Consider the following 25,540-nt stretch of genomic DNA (forward strand, 5'->3'; position numbering starts at 1 on the left):
TAGAAAGTCCGTGCATTAGACTCCCGAATTCTGCCCGGTCACCTTCCAGTTGTGACTGCATCGTGACCTCTGTTCCACTCTTCCCTAGACACTGAAGGATCCTCCCCCAGAAAATGCGCCTGCTTGTTGCTGCGGTTTCCCTCTCCTCTGCCGTCTCATTTCCTGCATGTTGCCTGTCACTTACTTACCACTGGGGTCTTTGGAAGATAATCTTGTTATCTCGGAAGTGAGAGGAAAAGCAAAGGGAAGACCCTATTACTTTTTACCACTGGCTTCATAGAAGCACTTGCCACTCTTCATAGTGGGGTTTGTTTGCATCTTTAATTCTGGATGACAGGTGCCATCCTCTATTGCTTATTATTTGAGATAGTATAAAGTCTGTTTTGAGTTTGATTTATTTTGGCTTGGTAGAAATTTTTCTAGGAAATTATTGCTTATCTTTAGGAAATGCTTCCGTTTGTAAGCAGGCTCCGGAGGTTCAGAAGGCATTTTGGGGCGCGCTCATCTCATCGCTGTTCTCTGCATTTGGAGGCTAAGTGGGTGTGGAGTTGGGCAGCTTCCTTCGAGCAGCTTTTGTTTCCTACAAGTACTGTGTGAAGCACTGAAGTGTAGCTCACACACAGCATTGTTTACTGTCTGCAGCGGACCGCTGCCTGCGAGGAATCACTGATGCTGTTCATTGTTTTCCCAGCTGTTCGAGCTGCTCTCAGAGTCTTCAGTGGATAGTTTAGTTCCCATTAGGTGCATCTTTATAAAGCAAAGATGTTATATATTCTAGACCTGGCCTTTTATATCATGCTTCAAATGGGGAGACTCTAGATGAAATCTTATTTGATAGTAACTTCTGTTCTTAAGTTGAGGTCAGAGTTAAAAGGGCCGACAAAACCTGAAATCCCATGGCCTTGACAGCGGACTAAAATCAGTAGTACATTTAAGGTGAAAGAGAATTTGTGCAAGTCAACCACGATATTCACTTGAGTGAAGGCAGTATTGTGTGTCCTCTTTGAAAACATTTTGTAAACACCACTGCCTGCTTAGGTACCCATAATCCAGAGAGCTTATTTAACAGCCCCATGGCACAGGTCGTGTTGGCTGGGCAGGTAGCTTCAGCTGGGAGAAATAGTTCTTATTCTGAAAGAAAAATCTGTGCAGCCAGTGCAGAGTCCGTGTCAGAACATGCAAAGTGAGATGTCCGTACCTTGCAGACGGCGGGTGCATATAGACTGATATTTTCCAGGGCATCTGCTCACCACTGTGCTGTACATTCTTTCTCATTGGTCAGAGTTTGTCATTGACTTTGCAGTTCTCTTTGTGACTTTCCTTTACCCTCTTCTCCAACTTCTATAGGCCTCTCTGTTTATAAAGTGGAATAGGCAGGCAAGCTGTGTTTTGTTTTTTATAAAAAAGGGTTTTTTTGTAAATGTATCATGGTTATCCAGTGCATTGGCTAACATTTACTTAAGCCGTCCGTGTGACGGCAGTGAGCTCTATCCCTTTCCAGAGAAAAGGAAAGGGAAGGTTAATCACGGTCACCTTAGAGATGGCAGAGGTAGGGCTGGGGTACAGAATCCATTCCTGGCCTTTACTTGTCCATCTGCTTATAGACTAATGCTGAGCCACTAAGAAGTGTCAGATATATGGAATACTTTTATTTTCTTTACTATATAAGCTGAGTTTGAAGTAAGGGTGCATTCAATTATATTTTAAAGGGGGAAGCTTTTGTCAAGTTGTTGTCTTCAAATTTAAATTTATTCTTCATATAGCAGAATAGCTTAAGAGTAAACCAAAGGATAAGCAAGAAAGAATGAGTCCCTATAACCAAAGATGAACAGCGTTAACCCCGGATAGCTAGATAAACCACTGTTGGTACTAAGAAAAGTTTTCTGATGGTGAGGGGCAGGCGACTGTAAAGGAGCTTCCTATCTCGTCTCTCCACCTACGGTATCATCGTGGTTGTGTAGTACACAGGTTAATAAGCTTGATTTAAATTCTTTATTTAGCTGTGTTATTTGCACTACTTCAGTTGTATCATGTGCAGTTTCTTGACCAAGCCTACTTTTAAACTCTGTAGAGTATCATTTTATACATAGTCCCTGCTACAGAATTTGTATTGCTTATCTCAGCAAGAGATTGTGTGCATGGGAAGATTAATAGCACTGATTAGCTTTCTAATATTTTGCACTTTTTGAAATGTTTGTTTTTTACATGATTCTATTTAAAAGTTTATGAAATACTGAAATAAAACCATATTGACCAGTTGCCTGCTTTTACCTGGTTCGATCCATTATACAGCAAATGAATACAATAACCATTTCCTTCCCCTTTATGTTATTAAAGCTAATTTAAAAAGGAAGTTTGGGGTAAAGAACTAATATTTAAGTTCTTTTCCCTTGACTGGTGTTTTCATGATCATAGGCAGATGTAGTTCAGAATTAAAAGCACAGCAGTTACGAAGTCAGTATCACTTACGTCAGGTGGGCAGTCCAGCGTTTTACTTCGGAAATTTTCCAGCACTTGAGTGATACTTTATGTACCAAAAACACCCACGTTCACCATTTTCTTTGTCACATTTATTGAAGGAAAAAGAAACATTGAAAATATAGAAACACATCAGACCAGGTCATATTTAAAGTACAATCACAAAGAGAAGGGCAGTTGTTGGTCCAATAGCATCAGTTCTGGGGATGTCCTGTAATTGTTCCTTAAATCCCATTATGACGAAGGGACAGAAAAAGTTCATTTGTTCTCCAGACAAGAACATTCTTTTCTGCTTTAGCCAGTTGCAGAACTGATGCATTTGGGCAGATCTTCAGTCATACATGAATGGAAAGCAGCTTATGAACACAGTTCAGGAGTGTGGTTTCAATACTAGCAACTAATGATTTCCACCTCACTTGTCTTTACCATTTTAAAAAATTATTCAGTGGTTCAGTAAATAATTTATGCCCACAGGATTCAAAATGGACAGTAGTGTGTGGCTAGACTTAGATAAGACACATGTATAAGGCGGTAAAGAAGCCAGAACTGGACGTTTTCCTATTTAAAGCTTGATGGAATTGTCACTAGAGAAAGTAAACAGAACCAAAATAATTTAGTTGGTCGTGCCCTGGGTTTTAAGAGCTTGAGCTATGGAAAATGGAAATTTAACAGTGGGTTCTAGGGTATGTAAAGGCTTCTTTGTGAAAGAACCCTTAAGAATGGCATTTAAGTTAAATGTGAAACACTGTAGCTCCTGGGATACCAATCTGGTGGGCAACTGGAAGATCTTTTTATCAGAATGGGTGGCAGAGAGTCGTGAAAATGAACCTTGAACCTTGACTCATGACAAATCCATGTGAGTAAAACTGCATAAACATATGGAGACAGAATGAAGTGCTTGTGTCCTTACCTGTATCTCTTACGAGTTAACAGGTCAGACATTCTTGTCTTGGGCAGTTTAGAGGGGCTGATGCACCTAATCTCCACTGAGGTAGTTCTAATTTCTAAATACTAAAATGATAAAGGTCACCAGGCTTCTGTGCCGTGGGCAGTCCAAGGCTGTCCTGAAACGGTTTATGACATTCTGCGTCCGTCAGAGGAGGATAATACTGCCTGTAGCAGACATAGGCAAATGTCAGGCCAATCATGGATCCAACTAGTACATCTAAAAGAGAGGAGATAAGGTACTTTCTTAATCATACTGGACTCTTAAATGTTAAAACAGCACGCAGTGCTGGCACACCGATATTGAGGGTTTGATTCCAAATCACTGCAATAAAGCGAGTATCTCAGTAAAGCAAGTAGGATGAATTTTTGGTTTCCCAGTGCATAGAAGAGTTATGTTAACACTATCCTGTAGTCTACTAAAGCGTACAATTGCACTAGATCTAAACAAAAGTATATACCTTAATTAAAAAATATTTAATTGCTAAAAAATGCTAACCATCATCTGAGCTTTCAGCAAGTCATAATCACTGATCATAGATCACCATAACAAATATAATAAAAATATTTAAAACACTACAAGAGTTAGCAAAATATGATGGAGACATGAGGTGAGCAAATGCTTTTGGAAAAATGGCACTGACCTGCTCAGTGTAGGGTGCTAGAACCTTCCATTACTAAAACACAATTCTCTGTGAAGTGCGGTACAGTGGGGGACACCGATATAGAGAAGTTGGCCCTCCAGGTTAACTCTACTTGTTTGGGTGCAAAAAAACCTCAATTTCAGGTTTATGGTTTCTTTAGGCTTTCTCAATTTTATCATATAGTTAACAGGATTATCTTCAGGTTCTTTCCTAAACACCAAGTCAAAACACATACTTGAGGGCACCAGGGTGGCTCAGGTCATGATCCTAGGATCCAACCCCCACCCCACCCAAATTGGGCTCCTTGCTCAGCAGGGAGCCTGCTTCTCCCTCTGCCCTTTGTGCCTCCCCCCACTGTCTCTTAAAATAAATAAAATTTTAAAAATCCACATCTTTAATAAGTCTAAACCTTTTTCCAAGGATAGACTAAATTTTTTTAATTCAACTAGCCAACATATAGTACATCATTAGTTTCTGGGGTAGACTTCAGTGACTCATCAGTTGTATATAATGCCCAGTGCTCATCACATCATGTGCCCTCCTTAATGCCCATCACCCAGTTACCCCATCCCCCCCACCTCCCACTAGATTGAATTTTTTAAACATTCAAAATAACAAAAGTTTCACTTACTGCTATTAACCCCTTTTTCACCATTTAAAGAGTTCTAGAGGAAGTAATAAACTGTACAGGAGTTGCCCTTCTTTAAAGAAAATCAGCTTGTTCTTTAAAACAGGGCTCCTAAGGACTTCTGGGCAATATTATCAGCTTTTGTTTTTAATTACGGGTTTTATGTGAAGATACTCTGTAATCTGGATGTTTTACTATATCATTCAACAAATTTCTTTGGTTTAACTACAATTTTATATTTTCTTGAATTTTAGTTTCTGAACAAAAATCTCATGATGAACTTGATTTTTTTTTTTTAACAAACTTGATTTTTAAGACAGTAAATAGATTGACCTTTGAGGTTTGTTGTAAAAAATTTCTTAGAGGAAAAAAATTCTTAGTTTATTCTGAACCTGTGATGCTTCAAAATAACAGAAAAATTGGGACATTTCTCCTTGGTAATCTCTTTAAAAGGAAACTTGGTTCAGAAACCCAGACTATCCCATACTCAACTGTTGATTCATTTAACAGAGTCAGCGTCTCTGTGCCGAATGCTAGGGCTACGGCGGCAGGTGAAACATGCAGACTTACACGGCAGGAACACCCTGCTTACCTTGCCAGTGATGCTTATAGTCACATGTGCGGGACAGCGCAATCACAGATGCAAGGAGAAGAGGTGACAGAAAGGCACAGAACCTCCAAGACTTCCCACGGCCTTGTGGTGTGAAGCAATGTAACTTCCCTGCCAGGTAGAAGGAAGCGAAGGCCAGACCAGCAAATGCAACTAGAAGAGGGAAGACCAGTAAGCAGATGTCTTTCAAAAGAAGCTCCCTTGCTCATCTGCAGACAGGTGGCTGCGGGCACACACGTGCTTTATCCTTTTTGGGTACACTTGTGGTACAGATCATCTATGAGGAAACAGAGGGAAAAATGAAGAACTTTATTGTGTGTCCCAAGTTAATAATATTTACCCTTGGGAATAGTGTTTGGAATACTAGCAGCAGGACTTTGGGTAGGGTTGCTTCTTGATGCCTTAGTTTCCTGATGTATAAATAGGAATCATAAAAATAATAGTATCCATCTCTTTGGGCTATTACGATACCAAAAGAGATAAGAATAAAAAAATGCTTTCCAAAGCCCCTTCAATAAAGGTTAGTTAATATTTTCCTAACTAGTACCAGATTGTGGGATCTAGATAAATAATACAAGACTCATAAAATGTTCAAATCTCATGAAGGTAAACTACTTCCTCTATCTTGAACATCTGTCCTAATATTTGAGGCTCAGGCTTATGGAATCTTAGGGTTATTAAAGGAGGGGATTCTCTGGTTTTTAGCAATAGTGAGGTGGCCCCATCCTCATAAGCTTCCTAAGCTAAACTCGGTGACCCCAAGAAAGCACAGATGCTGAGTCCACACGGTATTCATACAGGAAGAATGTCCACTAGGGAAGCTCTTGCGGCCCTCATTCACCACGTCCTTCTCCCCTGTGCACGTCAAGTCGGAATGGGCTTGCCCGTCGGGGAAGCAGCGGTAGAAGAAGTCTGGGCGTGGCCTGAAAAAATAAACACGGTCTCAACACAGATCCCTTAACTTGGTTGTATCAGATACTGTAATCCTGTTCACAGTTGGTCAAATAGTGTCCCAGGTAAAATGATAAAACCATTAAAAGAAAAGCTTTATTTCCAGGGTCTACATTTAAGGGGGGCGGGCAGTCCGGCACATGATTATTTTTTAGGGCAAAGAGCAAGTCACACTGCAGCTTTGGGGTATTCTAGTGGACACTGACCCCGCTGTGCTGGTCAGTGGGAAACACTGTTCAGGGCAGGAAAGAGCCCAAGTGTCACCCACAGGACAGCCATAGGGGAGGGAGGCCATGTTAGGTGAAAGAACAAGGTCAGACTGAGGCTGGGGAGAGGGGGAGGAAGAAGATGGGTGGTGCCACGCCATTAACTATCTCCTGCAGATGGGATGCCTGAGGCAGGCACTGGGGCGCAGACTGGTCACTCACCTGCCCACGATCAGTTTTATTGTGTTAGTAAAGACACCGTTCAGAGCCAGGGCAAGGCTGGCAGCTGGAAAATAAAGAAACTTACTATTAGTGGGTTTTGCCTAGGAGGACTTGCATGGTCATGGTCTCATCAAGAGAGCAGCTGTGGTCTTTTTTTTTTCTTTAACGATTTTATTTTATTGGGCACCTGGGTGGCTCAGTCATTAAGCGGCTGCCTTCGGCTCAGGTCATGATCCCACTGTCCTGGGATCGAGTCCTACATCGGGCTCCCTGCTCAGCAGGGAGCCTGCTTCCCCCTCTCTCTCTCCCACTCCCACTGCTCGTGTTCCTGCTCTTGTTGTCTGTCAAATAAATAAATATTTTTTAAAAATAAAAAGATTTTATTTGACAGAGACAGACACAATGAGAGAGGGAACAGAGGCAGGGGAGTAGGAGAGGGAGAAGCAGGCTCCCCACGGAGCAGGGAGCCCAATGCAGGGATGGATCCCAGGACACTGGGATCATGATCTGAGCCAAAGGCAGCCCCTTAGCGACTGAGCCACGCCGGCGCCCCAGCCATGGTCTTTTTGAGATAGGAACGGTCAGGCTCCAGCCAGAGCTGAGCAGAAAAATCATTCTAGGCCTGAACGTGGTGGAGTAGAGAGAGCACTTCCGGACTAGGCCGAATACGTTTCTGGGGTACCAGTCATTCAGCACATTGTTCACATCGGAGGTCAACTATGTTCTCAGAGTGCCAGCTTTCTCACGGGTGACAACACGGGTACGGGAGACAGGATGACTTTAGGAACATAGAACTCCGTGGTCTCCACAGGCAGAGGTCACACCTCCAGTGGCTGAGATGCCGGCACTGAGGAGACAGAGACCAGCCCAGCCAGTGAGGGCTCGTTCTTACCCAGGCAGGCTTGTTTGCTGTCTGTCGCACCAGCCTTCTTGAGACATCGGGCCAAGAGGATCAGGGACAGTGGGGAGAGAAATGCAATGACCTGAAACAGAAGATGGTAGAGGTTAAAAAAAAAAAACCCAAACCAAACCCCCAGTAAAACCACACAGCTAGTGGTTCAAGCAGTGCCGACAGGGAGGAGGGATGGAGGGGACAGCAGAAGTCACAGGTCAGACCTAGGGGGTCCCTGTCAGTGTATGCAGTGGCAGCGTCTGCGGGTTGATGGGGCAGGCACCTGCTCCACCGGGAACGCCACGGCCATCAGCCATTACTCTACGTGACGGGTTACCTCAGTCCATCCTAAGGAGCAGAGCTCACAGAACGTGTCTTTTGGGCCAAAACTGGCATCCTACGCTCTCAATTTGGATCGTTATCATAAGGAAACAAGAAGTTGAGCCCCTCATCAAAGGGAGCAAGACGCTCCCCACGAAAGACCTCTCCAGATCACCCTGAGCCAGACGGACCGCCGCCTGCTCCCTAGCATCGAGCTCGTCCTAAATATTAAGGGTCGGAAGGAAGGCTAGTTCTCCACGCACAAACATGGGCTTGGTGGGGAAGTACTCGGCTTCCACATACGGATTCCGGTAAAGCCACATCTCCTCCGGCTGGATCAGCCTCTGGAAGGGAGGGAGGAGCTCCGTTACCCTAGAGGGGAAAGAAAAATGTGCAGAGCACTTTGGTTTGCTTCCGGCCTCCGGCCGCTCGCTCGTCGGGACTTCCCACCGCTGCCCCCACCCCGCCCCCTGCACCGGGAGCCCAGGGCAGAGGCAAGGGCTGTCCGGCCGCCTGCCGCCTTCGGGGGGCGGGGGGGACGGCCCAAAGGCGCGGGCCGCGGGGTGCAAGCGGCGGGAGGCTTACAGGAAGGCCGTGAACAGGGCGAGCCGCACGCCCAGCTCGGCACCGAGGGCCGCCACCTTCCCCATCCTGCCGTCAGCCGACAGACGCGGCGCTGACGTGGCAGCTCTTGCGGCGGCGGCGGGAGGCGAGGCCGCCCCGGGGAGGGCCGTCCCGGCGGTGGCTGGCCGGGCCTCGGCGGCTCGGGGGCGCGGGCTGGCGGACGCTGGACGAACTGCACCCGAGGAAGGCGTCGCAGCCACTTCCCTGCCCAGGCGGGTCGGCCATCCCTCGGCGCCGCTCTGAGAGCCCCAGCTGGCGGCAGGAAGGAGGCGCCCGCAGTGCCATTCCTGCCGTTCCAGGAGACACCGACCACGAGCGGGCGCCCCGCGTCTGGCCGAGCGGCAGGCCTCCGCGGAGTCTGCTAAGTCGCCGGGATGAAAGTGACGCACATCTCCCTTCCGGCCGTTCGCTCCATAGTCTCCCAGCACACTAAGCAAGAAGCAACATTCTCCAAGGTCCTTCCCTCTGTGAAAACACGACCAAACCCCACGTTACCAGCTCCAAGCTTATTTGCGACCGCATTTTGAAGGGCCTCGGGTCATCGGCAGGCACCGGGTGCCTGCCCTCCCCATTATGACCTCTCGCCCAGCAGTTGTGACAAGAAACTATAGGCAATGAACAAGTCCACAGTTCGATTTGGAACATACAGGACAATTTATTGAAGTCAATCTCAAGCAAAATCTGAAGTCAGTGGAATGTCATTAAGAACCTTTCCAAATTAATCCTCACGGAAGCAAAAAACACACCTGAATTCCAAAGTATTTGTAAAATAAAAAAAGGCAACATCTCAGTAAATATAATGTACAAAAATTTATGTTCCTACCGGCACACACAGTAGTAAGAAGCTTAAAATTCCAGGCAATCCTAAATATACTATAACTAGTCAACAATAAGCTATCTATATACAGGTTAACCAAGCTTTACACGTTTCACACTATGCAGTAAAACATAGGCCATTCAACAAAACCCCCAAAATATCATATATCTTGAAGTCTATGTGGCAACATCAAGTCATTATACAGTAATGCCCTAGTGGAACACCCCCCAGGGAAAATGAACACTAATCCCTTAGTGTCAAGAGCTTCTAGCCAAGTCACAGAAACTCAAAAGAGATCGACTTTAGTGAATATTGATGCTTTCTTATTAAAGACTCAAGTCTCAAGTGATTTAGGCAAAATAACATTTCACAGGATCTACAAATTTATTACAGATAAACAAAGTACAGAAATAACCAATCTACAAAGGTCATTATCATAGATAAAGATCACAAGAAAAAGAAAACAATCTGTAGGTATCTGTGTTTGCTGTGCAATATCACAAGTGGTTACAAATGAATTTCTCCTATCAATTCCAATTATGCACACACCCTTGTATAGAAAAAGGATCTTATTAGCTAGTTGTAATCATCATTTAGTATCAATCATCATTTAGTATCTTGGTCATCGGAGGCAATGTGATTTTCTTTTTTAACAGAGGGTATGTGACAGTACAAATGAGATAAAGAGCAGTATTAATGACAACAGAGTAAAAAGTAAATTGTATCCAGTCCACTCCTAACCCGACAAGAATACCTCATACATACCTCGTCTCGGTGATCTGATGGACACTGCGCACCCCGCGTGCACACATCGAAGGTCTGTGGCAGGTGGGGGGGGCGACCGGCACCTGAGGGGGCTTGCCTGCCAACTCGCAGATCCGGAGGGTCACATAAGAAAACTAAGGACTGAATAAATGACTTTGGCAACTGTTCATCATTTTCGCTTTTTCTTACATGTAACTGACTTTCACAGGCTACAGAAGGGCAGGCTGCTCTCCTCCTCCCCACCACACACACATCTGTGCCACAAGCACCTGAATTTGTCACTTAAGCAATGGACTGACGGAGAAAAGAACGGAAATCGTTTCTGAAACACACACAGACTACACCCTGCGTTTCAGGAGTGTAACGTAAGTGCAAATTTTTGTTTTTTCCCCTACACAGGCATATGTATTAAAAGGAAAGAAGAGGTGCATGGGGGTGGGGTTGACAAAAATACAAGAGAAAGAACACACATGGGAAATACTCATAAAAATGCTGGTATTTCATGCAAGAGTCTCTTCCTCGAATGTGTACATGAAATCTGAGCTATCTGCTGTGGACACTCCATCCCATTCGCAGAACTTTGCCTTTAATCCAAGTTGAAGAGGACAAGAGACTAGGCTATTTGTTTTCAAAACAGTATACAAAACAATGCTTTCTACTTCATAAATTTAAAAATAACTGTAAAATAAGGGGAATCTGAAGAGTTTCAAGTACTTAAAAAACCTGAATTCAATGAGGCAGAGGTCTCAATGTTAAAGTGACTACTTCGTACCTGTGGTAAACATTGTCATTCCCCCTCCCTCACCCTGTTCTAACCCCCTTTTCTTCCTGTACCCTGCCCCGGGGGAAAAGTTGGTAGATTTCAGTACGTACACATTTCCAACTTTTCAATATTCATTAATACATGGCAAAGCCGTCTAATCATATCTCTCCCTAGCTTAGCTGAAAATGGAGGCGAGTTCTCCTCTTGGTTTACAGACAACCAGGGACCAACTGCAAGTGGCCTAGGCCAACGGAAATCGTTCCAAATGATCACTTTGTGTGTGCAGCAACCTGGCCAACTCCGGAAGTCGAATCTGCTCCGCCCGGCAATAAAGCCACTTGCCAGTGGCATCGCACCTCCTCCCAGGTGAGCTTCCCAAACCCGAAGGGCTCTACCACAACCTGTGTCCTTATCCTCTTGGGACATGGCATGTGGCAGCTCCCTGATTTCAAGGTGAATGCTAAAGGAAGCTTTGTACTTAACAATGAAATGAAGGACCAGCCATGAAGCTGGGGGGTCCACCGATGACGTTCTGTAGGGCTGCCCTATGCCGTCCAGGCTGGCTCTGACCCTGATTAGAACACGGACTGCGCAGCGAGGCCAAAAGGAAACTACTTCATGAGCAAGGAGAGAAACTTGTCCAACAGCCTGCCTGCTCTGAGAGTCCTTTACATGGTTATCTCAGAATTTCAAAACATTATTTACAAGCATGTTTCCAAGTATTATGTGGAAATAGCAGAAGGGATCTCAGAGCCACCCCCCCATTATTATTATTATTTTAGTTTTTACATTTGTTCCTGACTTAAACACACAAGAGAGCTCCAACTTTCAGTGATTCTAAAAGTCGGCCTATTCTATATCTCAGGCCAGACCATTTCTGAGAATTAAGGTAGAGTAGGAACTTGTTAAGATAAAAATGAAAATAAAACCCACCTCCCTCTTGACTCTAACCCTGATTAGATATTAAAGAAGAGAATTGCTTCCTCCAGACATGCTGGCCTTCTAGGAATGAGGGGTGGGTGACCGCAACCCTGCTGACCCCACCACTGGCCACGGGCCAGCCCCTGTCTGCACCATGCATGCCGGGAGGGCCCATTTCCTCTACAGTTGTAACCCATCATATTTCTGAAGCTTTATGCTGATTATCAAAAACTTTACATTCACTTTTTCCAAAGAAGTAACATGAGGCTAAAAAACAAACAAACAGAAACCACCATTATCCCATGATGCTTTAAGTTATCTCATTTTTGGACAAGAATAAAACCCAACCATTTCTGCTCTGACCACACATTTGAAAGTTAACAAAACCAACTACAGACCATGAGAGAGCAACGCGTCCTTTGGCCCACCGGGTTGGTGAGTGCAGGCAAGCACGGTGCGTGCACATGCTGCGCACGGGAAGCACAGCTTTCTCCCCCTGCTTTCTGCTTCCACAGCCTGCAACGTGAAGATATGTAAAACAGGTTGGTTGTGACGCCATGGAGGTGTGAGGAGAGCTCTGGGCCACTGACGGGATGAAAGCCTCTTTCTGGACCACTAAAGAGCACTCCTGGATGAAGCCTCCAGAGCTGTAGTTAGTAGCTATTTTGTTTTTTACCCTAATTTCTGAAATGGCAGAATGATCCTGTTAGGTACCCTCCCACCCCCCCAAAAAAAGATTTAAAAATCTCAGCAGAGCCATTATGACAAAATGTGACATGATGAGGAAGCTGCATGAAAATACTGAAACCTAAGGTATTTGTAAGTATACGGATGGACCCTGGCTTACCATATAAAAGTCATCAGATATTAAATAGCACTAAGTCCAAAACAAAGCAAGAAGAGAAGAGTTCATGTGGGATACGGTTTCAACAAGTTATATTTTGAATGTTAAAAGAAATCCTTCATATTAGTAAGTTTAAAAAAAGCAAACATTTATCTCATATATATATATATATATACACACACATATATATATATAAAATAAAGTTTTAGTATGATAAAACCTAGATTTTCTTAAATTATTTTTTAAAAGGATATCAAACTATATAATTGCTCAAGAGCAAAGTTTAGTGTTTTGGTGCGCTGTGCTGCACGTTACTGGTAGCGATTTGATCTGGTAACATGCACAGCATTTTCCATTTTGCTCTTTCTCCTGGGACCATATCTAATCAAGAGAATTCCTGGAGGCTCTATAAGTTACCTCAGAATTAATTGCTGGAATCAGGCAAATGGCAGTTTAGGAGCTTAAGTAAAGGAATTGTAGTGTGATATATATTTTTTTGTTTTATGTTGTTTTTTTTACAAGAGAAAATCCAGTTCAATTGCACATTTACATTAAAAAAGAGAGAGAGAGAGAGGCACAAAAGAGCTTTTTTTTTCTTTTTTCCAGAGAAGAACTCTAAATTGATAAGAAAAAAGGAACACACATAACTGAAGGAACACGGCTGAGCATCTCCCCTCCCTCCCTTCCTAAGGTTCCTAGGTACTTCTTGAGGGAAAATAAATGCCACCAGGTACCAGCAATTATAAGCAGTCAAAATTCACAGAGAAGGTTAACATTCATTCAAGCTAGCCCTAGAATTCTACTTAGTCCAGTGTGACAACATCTAACATTACTAATTAGTTCATACAAGGACTACTGGAATATACATATCCCAAAGCATTAAATGCAAGTGAACTTTGTGGTTAGACATCTTGGTACATTGGCATCTAGGAGATCCAAGCGTCACAGCCAACCATTTTTGCTAACACTGCTTTCTTGGGAGCTTCCCTAAGTGCTTCCTAAGACAAAGTGTGTTTGTGTGGCTCTTACACACCCTGTAGAAAGGCTTCCCTTTCCTCAGTGGGGCAATTTTAATTAGTAGATAATACTAAATAGAAACTGTTTGCATATAACCGGGAGATGTCCCTACCCCTTCCACCCCCCAAATGAGGAACTAAACCCAAAAGACCTACTCAGATACAACTGTGACTCGCTTGTGTTGTTTTCACCAGGAAACAAGGCCAGCAGGTGGCCAGCAGACAGGGAATGTTTGATTCGGGGAGGGAAGCAGAGACAGGAAAGGAAACGCCCATAATACCCTCCAGGTCAGACTAGCAGCTCCGTTACTCTGCACAGAATGACCCCACTCTGGGTCTGGGCCTTCCACCTCCCTTCAGCTGCCTCTGTCCACATGTTGGAGCAACAGGCACGACCACTCCAACGCTGCATTCACCTCCACATAAACACACTTCATCAAAAATGTCCACTGTCAGTGGAAAACATTTCAAACTCAGTGAGGGCACCTGTTTCTGTTTTTCCCCAGAACCAAAAACCACATTCTCTACCTTTCTAGGTAAAGGTATCCCATCACAAAGCTGGCCTAGGTGCAAACCACTGAGGGTAAAATCCACTGAGGCATTTGTTTTCAAGAGGCCAGATTCAGGACTCGCACAGCACCCTTCTCTGAGCCAAGAAAAGTCATCTGGAGGAAAGAGAAGTGAGCCTACCTACTGCTCAGCGGAGAGGTATATAAAGGTCATCAGAGCCTTTTCTAGAGGGCCTGCTCCAAATGCTACTTCAAACACACACGCACACGCACACTGAATAGACTACCTGAACTACACTTCTCCAGAGTTTTAAAAAATGAAAATAAATAAAGGAATGAGGGCTACTTTTTTGCTTTTTACACCCAAGGAACACATCCTAGACTTAAAATTTATCTCATTAACAAAATTTCCTTTTCTCTTCGCTGTTTTCAGAGTGAAGACATCTCTTTCCCCCCCCCCGCTGCAAAGGCATGGAAGCATAATAGAAGGCAAGAGAAGACCAAGGGAATTTGGCCGGCCACGAAAGAATCCCCAACCCACAAAACAGAAAAACAGCCCCAGGCCACGCGCTTCTGCCCGCGTGCTCCCGGCCCCAGCGCGCACGGCCACAAGGCGGCGCCCCGGGCAGGGACTGTGCGCGCGGCAGCAGCTTTCTCCTGCCGACGTGCCACCAAGTCACTTGTTTCTTTTCCGTTTTTTCATCTCAATAAAAAGAAAAAAAAAATCACCACCCATTTATTCTTTCAGTTCTTCACGATCTTGTGACTCCAATTTGCATTTGATCTTGCTCCAGTATTCTGCGGACACAGGAGACTCGGGGTCATGCTCGGAGCAGCAGAGCCGGCCTTCCAGAGCAGAGGGGACCAGAGCGCCCTCTTCATGATCTTTACAAAAGGAGTGTGGGCAGAACTCGCAGAAGGAGACGGCAGCACGACTGCACTCCTCGCACTGATGCCACGGGCATTCCCACTTTCCTACGGAGGGGTGCGAACAGAGAAGAGACCTCTTGATTACCCACGAAAAACCCAAGTTTGCACCATCTGCTGAGACTGGATACTGAATTCAATTAGAATACAACTCCAAATTCTGGCCAAACTTATGTCTGAGTGTACTATTGGGAATGGATGTGCACTGCGTCCCAAACTCACCGCCAGAAAGAGGAGCAACTGCTCGCCATGGTAACAAGGCCTGAGAAACCAATCCTCCTGGCCCTCACCTATCCCACATTTGCAGACAGACTTTTCACTAGCATACTTGGTTTCTAGTGTTGGCTGTTCTGTTCGTTATCCATCCCATGGCTCCACTAAGGAGAGCAAAGTACATTCCAGGTGACACATCACTGGACAAGCCGCAAGTCAGGGAAAGGGTCCCGAAAGGCTCGCTTACCATATGGTGGCTGAGTCAGGTTAAGGCATAAGAGGTGGTATGCTTTGGGACAGTCTTTTTTGTCACACATGACCAGCTCTCCACCATCTCCACATTGAAAACAGTAGTCTTCATGCATCTGCTTTGGTTCTGCTTTGATTTTTCGCCTCTTCTGCTTTAACTTAGCATTTTTGGCTTTTTCTTCAGCTGTTGACGCACATGTCGACTGGCAGGGAGAAGGAGAACACAGCGTGTGAGGCTCTACATGGAAGGGAAGCTCCCATAGCTTCATACTCATCTGAGTTCTCTTAAGCTCTGTTGTTCAGTTACCTAAAAACCAGCAGGAGGACTTCTCCATAACAGGACTGTAATAAAAATAAGACCTCGTTTTCATTGATTTTTTAATAAGGCGCTTTGTTTTTTTTTAAATTGCAAGGATTCACCACTTCAAAGTGGCTCATCCAGTGGTTTGGGGTATAGTGTGGATTTTTAAGAAGTTTTTGAAAAGGATGTTGGTAATTCCAGATTCAATGAGAAATACAAACATCTCTTCAGAACCTGATGGATCTAAGATCTGCTTCACTGGAAAGTCAGAGAGTCTACACTCTGGTTAACATGATGGCTGCGAACTAAACTGGGGATCCATTTGCCGGCCTGGGGCACTCGCTCCCTGCACCACTGACCTTGGGCCGCACTCCCAGGAAGCCGCTGCAGTTTTCTGCCCCACAGTGGCATTCCGTTCTGCCGTTGCCCAGACAATCCAGGTTATAATTAAATGTTAACTCCATCCCTAAAGTAAGAGAAATAATTACTCATACTCGAGTCACAGGGAAGAGATATGCTGTCACACACGCACTCTCATAATGAAAAGAGAGACATAATTCTGACCTGAAGGCTTTTCTCTCACCCGTGCTCCACAATGAAGAGCGATGGGGGAGAAACAATAGAGAAAAACACCCCCATCCACCAAATATTGCAGAAAAAAAAAAAACAGTTTATAAAAGCTGTCATATCCTTCTCATTGAAGTGGTCAGAAACTATGTAACAGACCAAGAATTGGAAATCTGTGCTTGGGAGAAAAGGGCTCTGGTTTAGCTTGCTTTTCTAAAGCTAATTTACATGGCTTTCTGAATGAACAGTAGGGCCGTGGAGTAGCAGCGACCACACGGTCTCTGATGATTAATGCTTTAGAGTGTGCTCGGAGAAGAGCTCACAGTGCGGATTTACTAGTCACACCAAAGACTCAGGGACCCGAACCGGGTCGTCCAAGCTTGCTGCTGGGCTGGTCCTGAACAGAGTCCCCGGGATCAGCTACAGCTCTTCCCTTCTCACCCATTTCTCTAAACCCTGGCAGAGAAGCAGCTAGATGTTGCTGGTAGGATGCTGGGCGGCTGAGGGAACAGGGAAGCAGTAACTGCCTTCGGAAGCTTTTCGAGTCTAATTTGAAACAGACTGATCTTTCAACTAAAAAACAAACAAACAAACCCTCCCCCAACACAAACCAAGAAAGCAGCTGATGTTAACCCAGTATGTTAATACTTTAAATAAGAGAACAAAAGCTTAAACATCTGGTTGTATTGTGCAGACAGCAATAATTGGGAGAAGTCATTCAGGAGGGTCGTGGACACACAGGACTCTGTTACATCCTCTTGGACAGAAAGGCTCTTGCTCAACTCCCTTTTGCAGGACACGGATTTTCACTTCTTTGTGGCAGATAACAATTCCAAATGTAACCCCACTGTACTTGAATAAATACTTGAGCATCAAACCTGGAAGGATATTCTGCCCAGAGAGGGGCACATGGAGAGCAAATAGCTTTTTTACCTGCAGGAATATCACAAAGGGCAAAAAGCCCCACTCGAACATCTCCATTCACTGTCCACTTTTGTGTTTCACAGTTTGGATTACAACTGTGGTTCATAAAGCGAGAATAATTTCCTTTGGGGCCAGCATCAATTATACGGTCCTTCAGAAAGAAAAGAAATGGAGGTAGCTTTGACATAAAATCAAGTACAAGCCTATCTCAGAAACATCCAACACCAGCCCAAGTCTATGGCAACTGCCAACTCCCCCAACACATGCTCTCAGGGCCGGTGACCAAGTTGTCTACTTTATTTGATGAGCTTTAAGCCAAGACAATGAAGATAAAGTGGAATTCAGTTTCTATTTTTTTAAACTTTGTTTCTAGACACAGATCATAGAAAACTGCTACTTAGAAAATGAACTGGCCGCGGGCATGCCATAGTGCAGAGTTCAGCCAGCTGCCTGGGGTGGGAACCACGCTACTGGCTGTCAGCCCTCCTTTCCTGCAAAACCAGTGCGGGGGTAAATGGACAGGACAGCACGCCATAAAGAGGGACAGAGGAAGTATGGGAGACTTTCCTCTGAATGAAGATCCGGACGTTTGATCAACAGAAGGGCTATCACGTGAGACATACTCTGCAGCGGTTACCTGCTCCTCCTATTTTCACTTACACTGACGTTCAGAACACAGTAAAAAGCTCAACATTCTGGCCCTGAATTCAAACTCTGATCATCTGGATGAGTTCTGGAGGACGGAGCCTCCCAAGTGTCGTCAAGATGGCTGGAGGGCCTCCGACAGCAAGCAGTGGACTTGAAGGGCCACTCAGCCATCAGAAATAAATAGCATTTTATATTTATGAAATTTATGTTCCTGAAAGTGGTAAAACTGTCAAACAATGACATATCAGTTAAATTAGAGTTCTTGTAAGTGATTTCCAGTTCTTACTTTTAATGCTATTCTAACTCAGTTTCAGGGAGAGCCTGGAACATACAAAACATGGGTACTGGTCTTAGCCCGTCACTCAACTGTGACAAGATATCCAACAGATCGCTTGTCAGGGCTGGGCCTCAGCTTCCCATCCTCCGCAAATCAGAGGGCTGCTGAAGAAAGGACCAAGATAACGGATGTCCCGAATGTGCGGCAAATGGGACTTATGAGCACATGGATTAATCTAGCAGCTTTACTGTCATTTCATTTATGATGGCACCCATTTGTCCTAACTCAGACACAAAATTTCAGTACACAGAACGATTCAGAGTCAGAATTTTTGTTAAATCAGAACTTGAATGGGGCTTTAAAACTTAGCATGAGAAAGCTGTCTCTGTCAGTGACGGAGAAACTGAGGGCCAGGTCCTTCAGTGACTAAGAAGAGCTGAGACAAAAAGCCCCGTATGTCCACGCTGGTCCTGGTCATCTGTCCACTCACATGCCAAGTGCAAGGCTTCAACAATCAGCCTTTGTGTAGCCTGCTATAATTAGCATAATATGGTGGCTAGCGTACTGGCTACGGCAAAGCACCCTCATTCTCCAGAAAAAAACAATCAAATTAGAGGAAATGGAGTTCAACCTAAGCCCATGAAACAAAGACCAAAAATCCTTTTTTTCTTACAAAAAAAAAGCAATTTTACCTTGGTAACAGTTAACATATAAAAATTAGTTACACTGTTCTCGTGGGCTCTCTTGATTCGCAATCTGCATTCTTCTTCATCAATTAATTCGCCAACGTATTCATTTACAAATTCACCCTGCAGAGAAGCATGCACTCTGTAAATGTAAGACCAGTGTGTTCCCTTTGAGAGCGTTCCTTAACACCCATGTGTAATCCAAGAGCATTAACCAAAAAGAATCCTGGAAATCAAACGCTAGAAAGAAATAGTAGTTGTCATTCCCTGGCAGGCAGGTGGCACTATTTTTCTTGTAGCAGTGTCTCAAAAGGTGATAACCTGTCTTTTCTTGCGACAATATGATTTATGACAACATGCCCAAGTGACATAATGGTGGGAGCCGGAGATAAGGCTAACTCAAGCCTTTGAGGGTGTATTACGCTGACTTTTACTAAGTGTACAGCATTAGGGTTAATGCCTGTTAAATGAATTCTTTTTTTAAAAAACTTTTTATTTTGGAGTAAATCTAGATATTCACAGGCAGTTGCAAAAATAGCGCAGAGAGGATCCGTGTACCCCTCACTTAGCATTTCCTGAAGGCAACATCTTAAGGAGCTATAGGACTGTATTAAAACTAAAGAGCTGACATTGGTACAAATTATAAATCTTATTCAGACTGCACTAATTTTATATGCACTATGTGTGTGTGTGTATATGTGTGTGTGTGTGTGTGTGTGTGTGTGTGTGTGTGGTGTAGAATCGTGTCACCACCACCACAATTAGATACAGAACTGTTCCATCTCCACGAAGACCCCTTGTATAGTCCATAATGACACCAGCCTCCTTCCCTCCTCCACCCCATCCCATGCTTAATCTGTTCTCCATCACCGTCGTTTGGAGTATGTTCTGTAAATGAAATCACACAGTATGTAATTTTTTGAGGTTGGCAAAAACCCCCTCACTCTTAATTCTCTTGGGACCTGACCCATCTGTTGTGTGTGTCCGCAGTCCAGTCTGTTTTCTCCTGCTGAGCACTCTTTCGCCCTGTGGACGTACTGTGGTTTGTTTGCTGGTTCACTCTCCTGAGGCATGTCTGAATTATTTCCATATTTGGGCTATTACAAACCAAGCTGTTGTGAACATTCTGGTAAAAAGTTTTTGTGTACACATAGGTTTTCACTTCTCTGGGATAAATGGCCGGGAGTACAACTGGTTGGGTCAAATGGTGAGTTTAAGTTTAGTTTTATAAGGAACTCTTTTCTGGAGTGTTTGCACCATTTCACATCCCCATCGTACTTTCCCACAGCAGGAGAGACCCGGGTTCTCCATATCCTTGTCAGCACTGCCGACTAGTTTTCATTTTGCTGTTCTCACAGGTGTGCAGTGATTAGATTCTTTTATTATTTTTTAAAGATTTTACTTACTTGATAGGGAGAACGAGAAAGAGCACAAGCAGGGGAGAAGCAGAGGGAGAGGGAGAAGCTCTCAGCAGGGAGCCCAACACAGGGCTCAATCCGAGGATCCTGGGTTCAGGACCCAAGCAGAAACCAGGAGTCAGACACTTAACTGATTGTGCCATCCAGGCGCCCCATGACTAGCTTCTTTTAACATAAGGTAAATACTATAATTCAACATCTTGTGTTTATACATTCATAGTCATTAACCCTTTCACCCCAAAAGCATGGCTAATTCAATCCAGGACAAGAGCATTACCTACAGAACTTTTTGTCATATAGAAAAAGAGATGTCGTAGAAAACAATGTATTTGCTTATTGTTTCACCAGGCTTCTTGTTCTTCCCACCCTGACTTCCTCCCCTATACAAATTTTCATTAGTTCTTAGAATTCATGGTTTTATCACTTAGATTCACGGTTCTGAGAATCACAGAATTGATAGTAAATTTCAGCAATCTGAAGAGAAGTACCATATTCTCTGATTTTGGCAAATCATTAAGAACATAAGCCAACATTCTTACAAATATTTAATCTTTCTCTACTGATAAAAACAAAAGATTGTCACTTCTGTAATAAGAGAAAAAGTTAATGGGTCAAACTGGAAGGAACCAACCTAATGTCCTGTGCATGTCCCTTCCCATAGTGGTCTGCTGTTAGTGGGGTCAGTGAGGCTGAGAGTCAGCCTCAAGGAGCTACATACTTGCTTCCACTGGGGAATGGTGGCCCCAAAAGCTGACCTCTGGGCTATGACAAAGAATTAGGTTAGAAAAAGAAATGTACAAATACCAAAAAAAAAAAAAAAAAAAAAAAGAAAAGAAAAGAAAAGAAAAAGAAAAAGAAAAAGAAAAAGAAATATATTTAATTGATAACTGGAACTATGTTTTCCTTCCAGTCCTTTCTCACAAAGGACGGAGGAGGGTATGCACATTTGAGCCCCATGCTCTGTCACCTTACCAGGCTTTCCCATCGCGTGGGACCACCGCCCTCACAGGTAGATTTCCTCACCACCCTGTGTTACTATACTTATTTAATGGCAGGGTCAGTTTTTGTTTTTGTTTTTGTTTTTAGAATAACTGACTGGATAAAAAGTCAGTCTAGTCTTTATTTACTTAAGACAAGGGAGGACTCCTCTTTATATTGGAATTAGCCCAGTGCCGGTGCCATACATGCAAGACTGGGTTAATGGCAGGGTGTTTTTTTAACTGAAACCCATAGAGCAGAACTGCAACCAATTGGCTATACATCATCTTTTCCACATATTAGGATTCAAGGTAAGGTTTCATTTAAAGAAATGGTTCTGTGGCTGTGAAAGCTTGAGTATCATGTATTATGGTTTATATTTACTGTTTTATGAAAAGGAGTGAATACAGGAAAGTTAAAAGTGCTGATATCAATTTGATAACACTGTAAATAAATATTCCTAGCTATTTTATAAAAGAAATATTTCCGATGTCCTAAAGGGACAAACCTTAGCCTCAAAGAGTTGCTCACCGGGGCGCCTGGGTGGCTCAGTCGGTTAAGCATCTGCCTTTGGCTCAGGTCATGATCTCAGGTCCTGGGATCGAGCCCCCGTAGGGAGTCTGCTTCTCCCTATCCCTTTGCCACTCCACCCTTTGTGCACGCTCTCTCTCTCTCTCAAATAAATAAATAAAATCTGAAAGAAAAAAAACCCAAAAAACTAAAGAGTTGCTTACTGGACTTAAAACCATTAACTGTGGGGTACCTGGCTGGCTCAGTTGGCAGAGCATGGAACTTTTGATCTTGAGGTTGTGAATTCAAGCCCCACATCAAAAAATAAATAAATAAAATCTTATAAAAAGACAAACAAACCCAAAGGACACCCATTAACTGTGAATTCAACTGTGAACAAAAATGACCAAATAAAGAACTTTAAAAATGCTAGTAATCTGTCCTTAAAGACTATGGCAAAAAGATAGGGTATAATTCAGTATTTAATATATATATATTTTAATTTTTGAGAAAGAAATCACTCTGTAACAGGAAGTCTCTTACTTGGCTCTGGCACACATTTTCAGGAATCTGTTACATATAAAAAGGAGAGAACTGGCTGTGTACAATCAATTTCATATTTGGCTTCTGTCCCCTCAATTCACCACAAATCTTTTCTATGTTGCTACCCAGTCTTCATGATTTCGCTTTTCAGGAATATAGACTTCCAGCTATTTTGTAGAAGACCAACTGTCTTACATTAGGAATTCCTCAAGAGCTAACTGGCAGAATAATCCTAGCTATATTTTTCTTTTCTCTTGATTATATCAATTTAATAAATTAGAATACATTTTAAAATAAATGCAATTACTCTTAAAAGATGTTAACATGATATTAAACTGGATAAATTTCAGGGTAACCCCTAAAACTCCCCAAGTCACAGGCAAAAATTTGTATATGTGATATGCATGGCATTAAAGTAACATCAAAAATTTTGCATTCTCGGGGCACCTGGCTGGCTCAGTTGGAAGAGTGTGCTCCTCTTGATCTTACAGCTGTGAGTTCGAGCCCCATGTTGAGTGCAGACATTATTAAAAAAAAAATAATAAAGAATTTTTTTTGCATCCTATAATGACTTTTGTTTCATTAAGTAGGCTCCATGCTGTGTCCAGGGCTTGAACTCATGACCCTGGGATCAAGACCTAAGCTGAGCCAAGAGTTGGACACAACCAACTGAGCCACCCAGGCGCCCTACCTACAACGACATTTTATTTTTTTAATTTTATTTATTTATTTGACAGAGATCACAAGTAGGCAGAGAGGAAGGCAGAGAGAGAGAGAGGAGGAAGCAGGCTCCCCGCTAAGCAGAGAGCCCAACGCGGGGCTCGATCCCAGGACCCTGAGATCATGACCTGAGCCGAAGGCAGAGGCTTAACCCACTGAGCCACCCAGGTGCCCCTACAACGACATTTTAAATGCTAATGGCCTTTGGCCAAGGGACGCGATCCATATATCTAATGCATCGGCGAATCCTGTTGGCTCTGCCTTCAAAATGTCAGCAATCCACCCACTTCTCTTCTGCTACAACCCTAGCGGTCCACACCACCATCATCTCTCTCGGATGATAATGATCTCCTTTTTGCTACTCCTTCCCCATGACCATAAATTCCCCAGACTACACCCAGTTATTCTTCTGAACCCCAAGGGTGGCACACAGGTACTTAAGATGGCCCCCAACATGCCTGTCTCCTGGGGCTCATGCCATGGTGTGATCCTCTGTCCTTAAGTGAACGGGTCCTGTGACGTGCTTCTAACCCAACAGACCATGGCAAAGGTGACAGGATGTATGTGATTAAGTGAGTTTGTTACATCAAGACGTTAGCATCCATTTGGAGTGGAGTGTCTCTCCCCCTCGCTGGCTGTGAGGAAGCAAAAATCCATGTTGGGGAACCCTATATGGCAAGGAATCATGGGCAGCCTCTAGAAGCTAAGAGCAGCAAAACAATGAAAACAACAACAAACCAAGACCAAGAAAACATCCAAAGCTCTCAGACCCACAGGAGCAAAGAGCAGAATTCTACCAATAACCATGCAAGCAGGAAAGTGGACCTTTCTCCAGTTGAGGCAGAAGAATGAGAATCTAGTCCTGGACAGCATCCTGACTGAAACCCTGTGAGACCCTAAGGAGAGAATCTAGCCAAGCACTGCCTGACTCCTGAGCCCTAGAAACTGTGAGAAAATAAACTGTGTTACATTGTAAGTTCCCGAGTTCGCAGTATTATTGTTATGAAGCAACAGAGAATGAACACATCAGGTCAGATCAAGTCACTTCCCACTAAAATCGTCCAGAAGCCTCCCTCTTGTGGCCTCTAAGGCCGCACAGGATCTAGCCCCAAGGCCACCCTCTCCCGCATCTCCTACCTACCAACTACCCCTTTCCTCCTCCTTTGCCAGGTGCACTGGCTCTCCTGCTGTTTCTGGAGCATGCTAAGGCCTCTGTCCTTGCTTTTTCTTCAGTCTGGAATGCTCTTCTCCCTTATGTGCTTGCACGGCTTTCTCCCTCATGTTCACGTCAAATGGCACCTCCTCAGCCCTCCTTACCCAAGCAGTCTGAAATAACAATCCCTGTCACCAGCCCTCCCCTTTGACTGCGCTATTTTTTTCTGCAGCATTTTAGCAGTACTCAACATCATATATCTGTTTATTACCTGTCTCCAGCAGACCCACAAAGGTGTCTTGTGTACTACTGTTTTTCCAAATGCCCAGAGGAATCACTGGCACACTGAAGCAGCTTCACAAACACGTGCTTACTGCATGAGTCTCACCTCAAGCAATCTAACCTAGAGAAACGGGTGCCTGAAGGGGCACCTGCGTGGCTCAGTCAGTTAAGCATCTACCTTTGGCTCAAGTCATGATCTTAGGGTCCTGGAATCAGGTTCCCTGCTCATCGGGGAGTCTGCTTCTCCCTCTCCCTCTGCTTTTCCCTCCTCCCCTGCCCCTCCCCCTGGTTGTGCTTGCTCTTTCTAATAAATAAATAAAATCTTTTAAAAAAAAGCTGGGTGCATAGAGATAGATGATCAAGAATGTTCATTACAGGGGTGCCTGGGTGGCTCAGTGGGTTAAGCCGCTGCCTTCGGCTCAGGTCATGATCTCGGAGTCCTGGGATCGAGCCCCGTATCGGGCTCTCTGCTCAGCAGGGAGCCTGCTTCCTCCTCTCTCTCTGCCTGCCTCTCTGCCTGCTTGTGATCTCTCTATCAAATAAATAAATAAAATCTTTAAAAAAAAATGTTCATTACAGAATGAAATGTATATATATAAATTAATTAGAAAATAGGTGAAATAAGTTATGGTACATTTTACTATAGAATACAAAGGGACTGTTACAAAGAATGAGGAGCAATCTGTATGTACTGTCATTAAGCTGTATTTATGATATATGAAGTGGAATAAAAGAATATGTATCATATTTATGTTTTTAAAAAACCCTGTAAGTATAGAATATCAGAATATGTATTTGTATATACACTTACATTTATAACTGTGTAGAAAAAGGTTATAAAAGGCTACATGATAGCCTCTTAACAATGGTCATGTCTGGTGAGAGATGGAAGGGATGAAGGAATTTCACTCTTTATTATCTTTTTTGTATTGTTTCTCTTTCCTACATTATATGGTACTTCTTAATTACAGAGGTGATTTTTTTTTTT

At 43.8% G+C, this 25,540-nt stretch overlaps 3 protein-coding genes across 4 annotated transcripts in view; 1 reads left to right on the plus strand and 2 right to left on the minus strand.

The window, feature by feature from the left end:
• DDHD2 (DDHD domain containing 2) overlaps positions 1 to 5,217 on the plus strand; it is a 26,522-nt gene extending 21,305 nt beyond the window's left edge. The window contains exon 18 of one of the 2 annotated variants that reach the window (XM_032838077.1): positions 5,206 to 5,217. The gene's annotated coding sequence lies outside the window, so the exon portion shown is untranslated. Of the gene's footprint in view, positions 1 to 87; positions 2,269 to 5,205 lie in introns of those variants that run through there. The other variant, XM_032838076.1, reaches the window with a different exon arrangement.
• On the minus strand, positions 2,608 to 8,601 carry PLPP5 (phospholipid phosphatase 5). Its single transcript, XM_032838078.1, has 7 exons — positions 8,483 to 8,601; positions 8,161 to 8,269; positions 7,577 to 7,667; positions 6,685 to 6,748; positions 6,104 to 6,228; positions 5,288 to 5,458; positions 2,608 to 3,643 (listed from the first exon to the last, which is right to left on the minus strand). Exons 1-7 carry the CDS (start codon positions 8,545 to 8,547, stop codon positions 3,483 to 3,485), a joined length of 786 nt encoding a protein of 261 aa, XP_032693969.1. The 5' UTR covers positions 8,548 to 8,601; the 3' UTR covers positions 2,608 to 3,482.
• A 6,009-nt stretch (positions 8,602 to 14,610) lies between these two features.
• The window catches only part of NSD3 (nuclear receptor binding SET domain protein 3), a 118,115-nt gene continuing 107,185 nt past the window's right edge, over positions 14,611 to 25,540 (minus strand). The window contains 5 exon segments of the mRNA XM_032838075.1: positions 14,611 to 15,131; positions 15,544 to 15,748; positions 16,206 to 16,312; positions 17,347 to 17,488; positions 18,955 to 19,071. Coding sequence (XP_032693966.1) covers positions 14,893 to 15,131; positions 15,544 to 15,748; positions 16,206 to 16,312; positions 17,347 to 17,488; positions 18,955 to 19,071 — 810 coding nt within the window. The 3' untranslated portion in view covers positions 14,611 to 14,892.

This window comes from Lontra canadensis, unplaced genomic scaffold (genome assembly GCF_010015895.1).
Source record: "Lontra canadensis isolate GAN:19392208 unplaced genomic scaffold, GSC_riverotter_1.0 scaffold101, whole genome shotgun sequence".
Classification (NCBI taxonomy): Eukaryota; Metazoa; Chordata; class Mammalia; order Carnivora; family Mustelidae; genus Lontra; species Lontra canadensis.

Coding starts and splice junctions, on each gene's coding strand:
- PLPP5 (XM_032838078.1), bottom strand. CDS start 8,547: ATGGGGAAGGTGGCGGCCCTCGGTGCCGAGCTGGGCGTGCGGCTCGCC. Junction 8,270..8,482: donor GCCCTGTTCACGGCCTTCCT/GTAAGCCTCCCG, acceptor TTTCCCCTCTAG/GGTAACGGAGCTCCTCCCTC. Junction 5,459..6,103: donor CCCTAGTGGACATTCTTCCT/GTATGAATACCG, acceptor TCCCTCTTCTAG/TTGCATTTGCTGGTCTGGCC.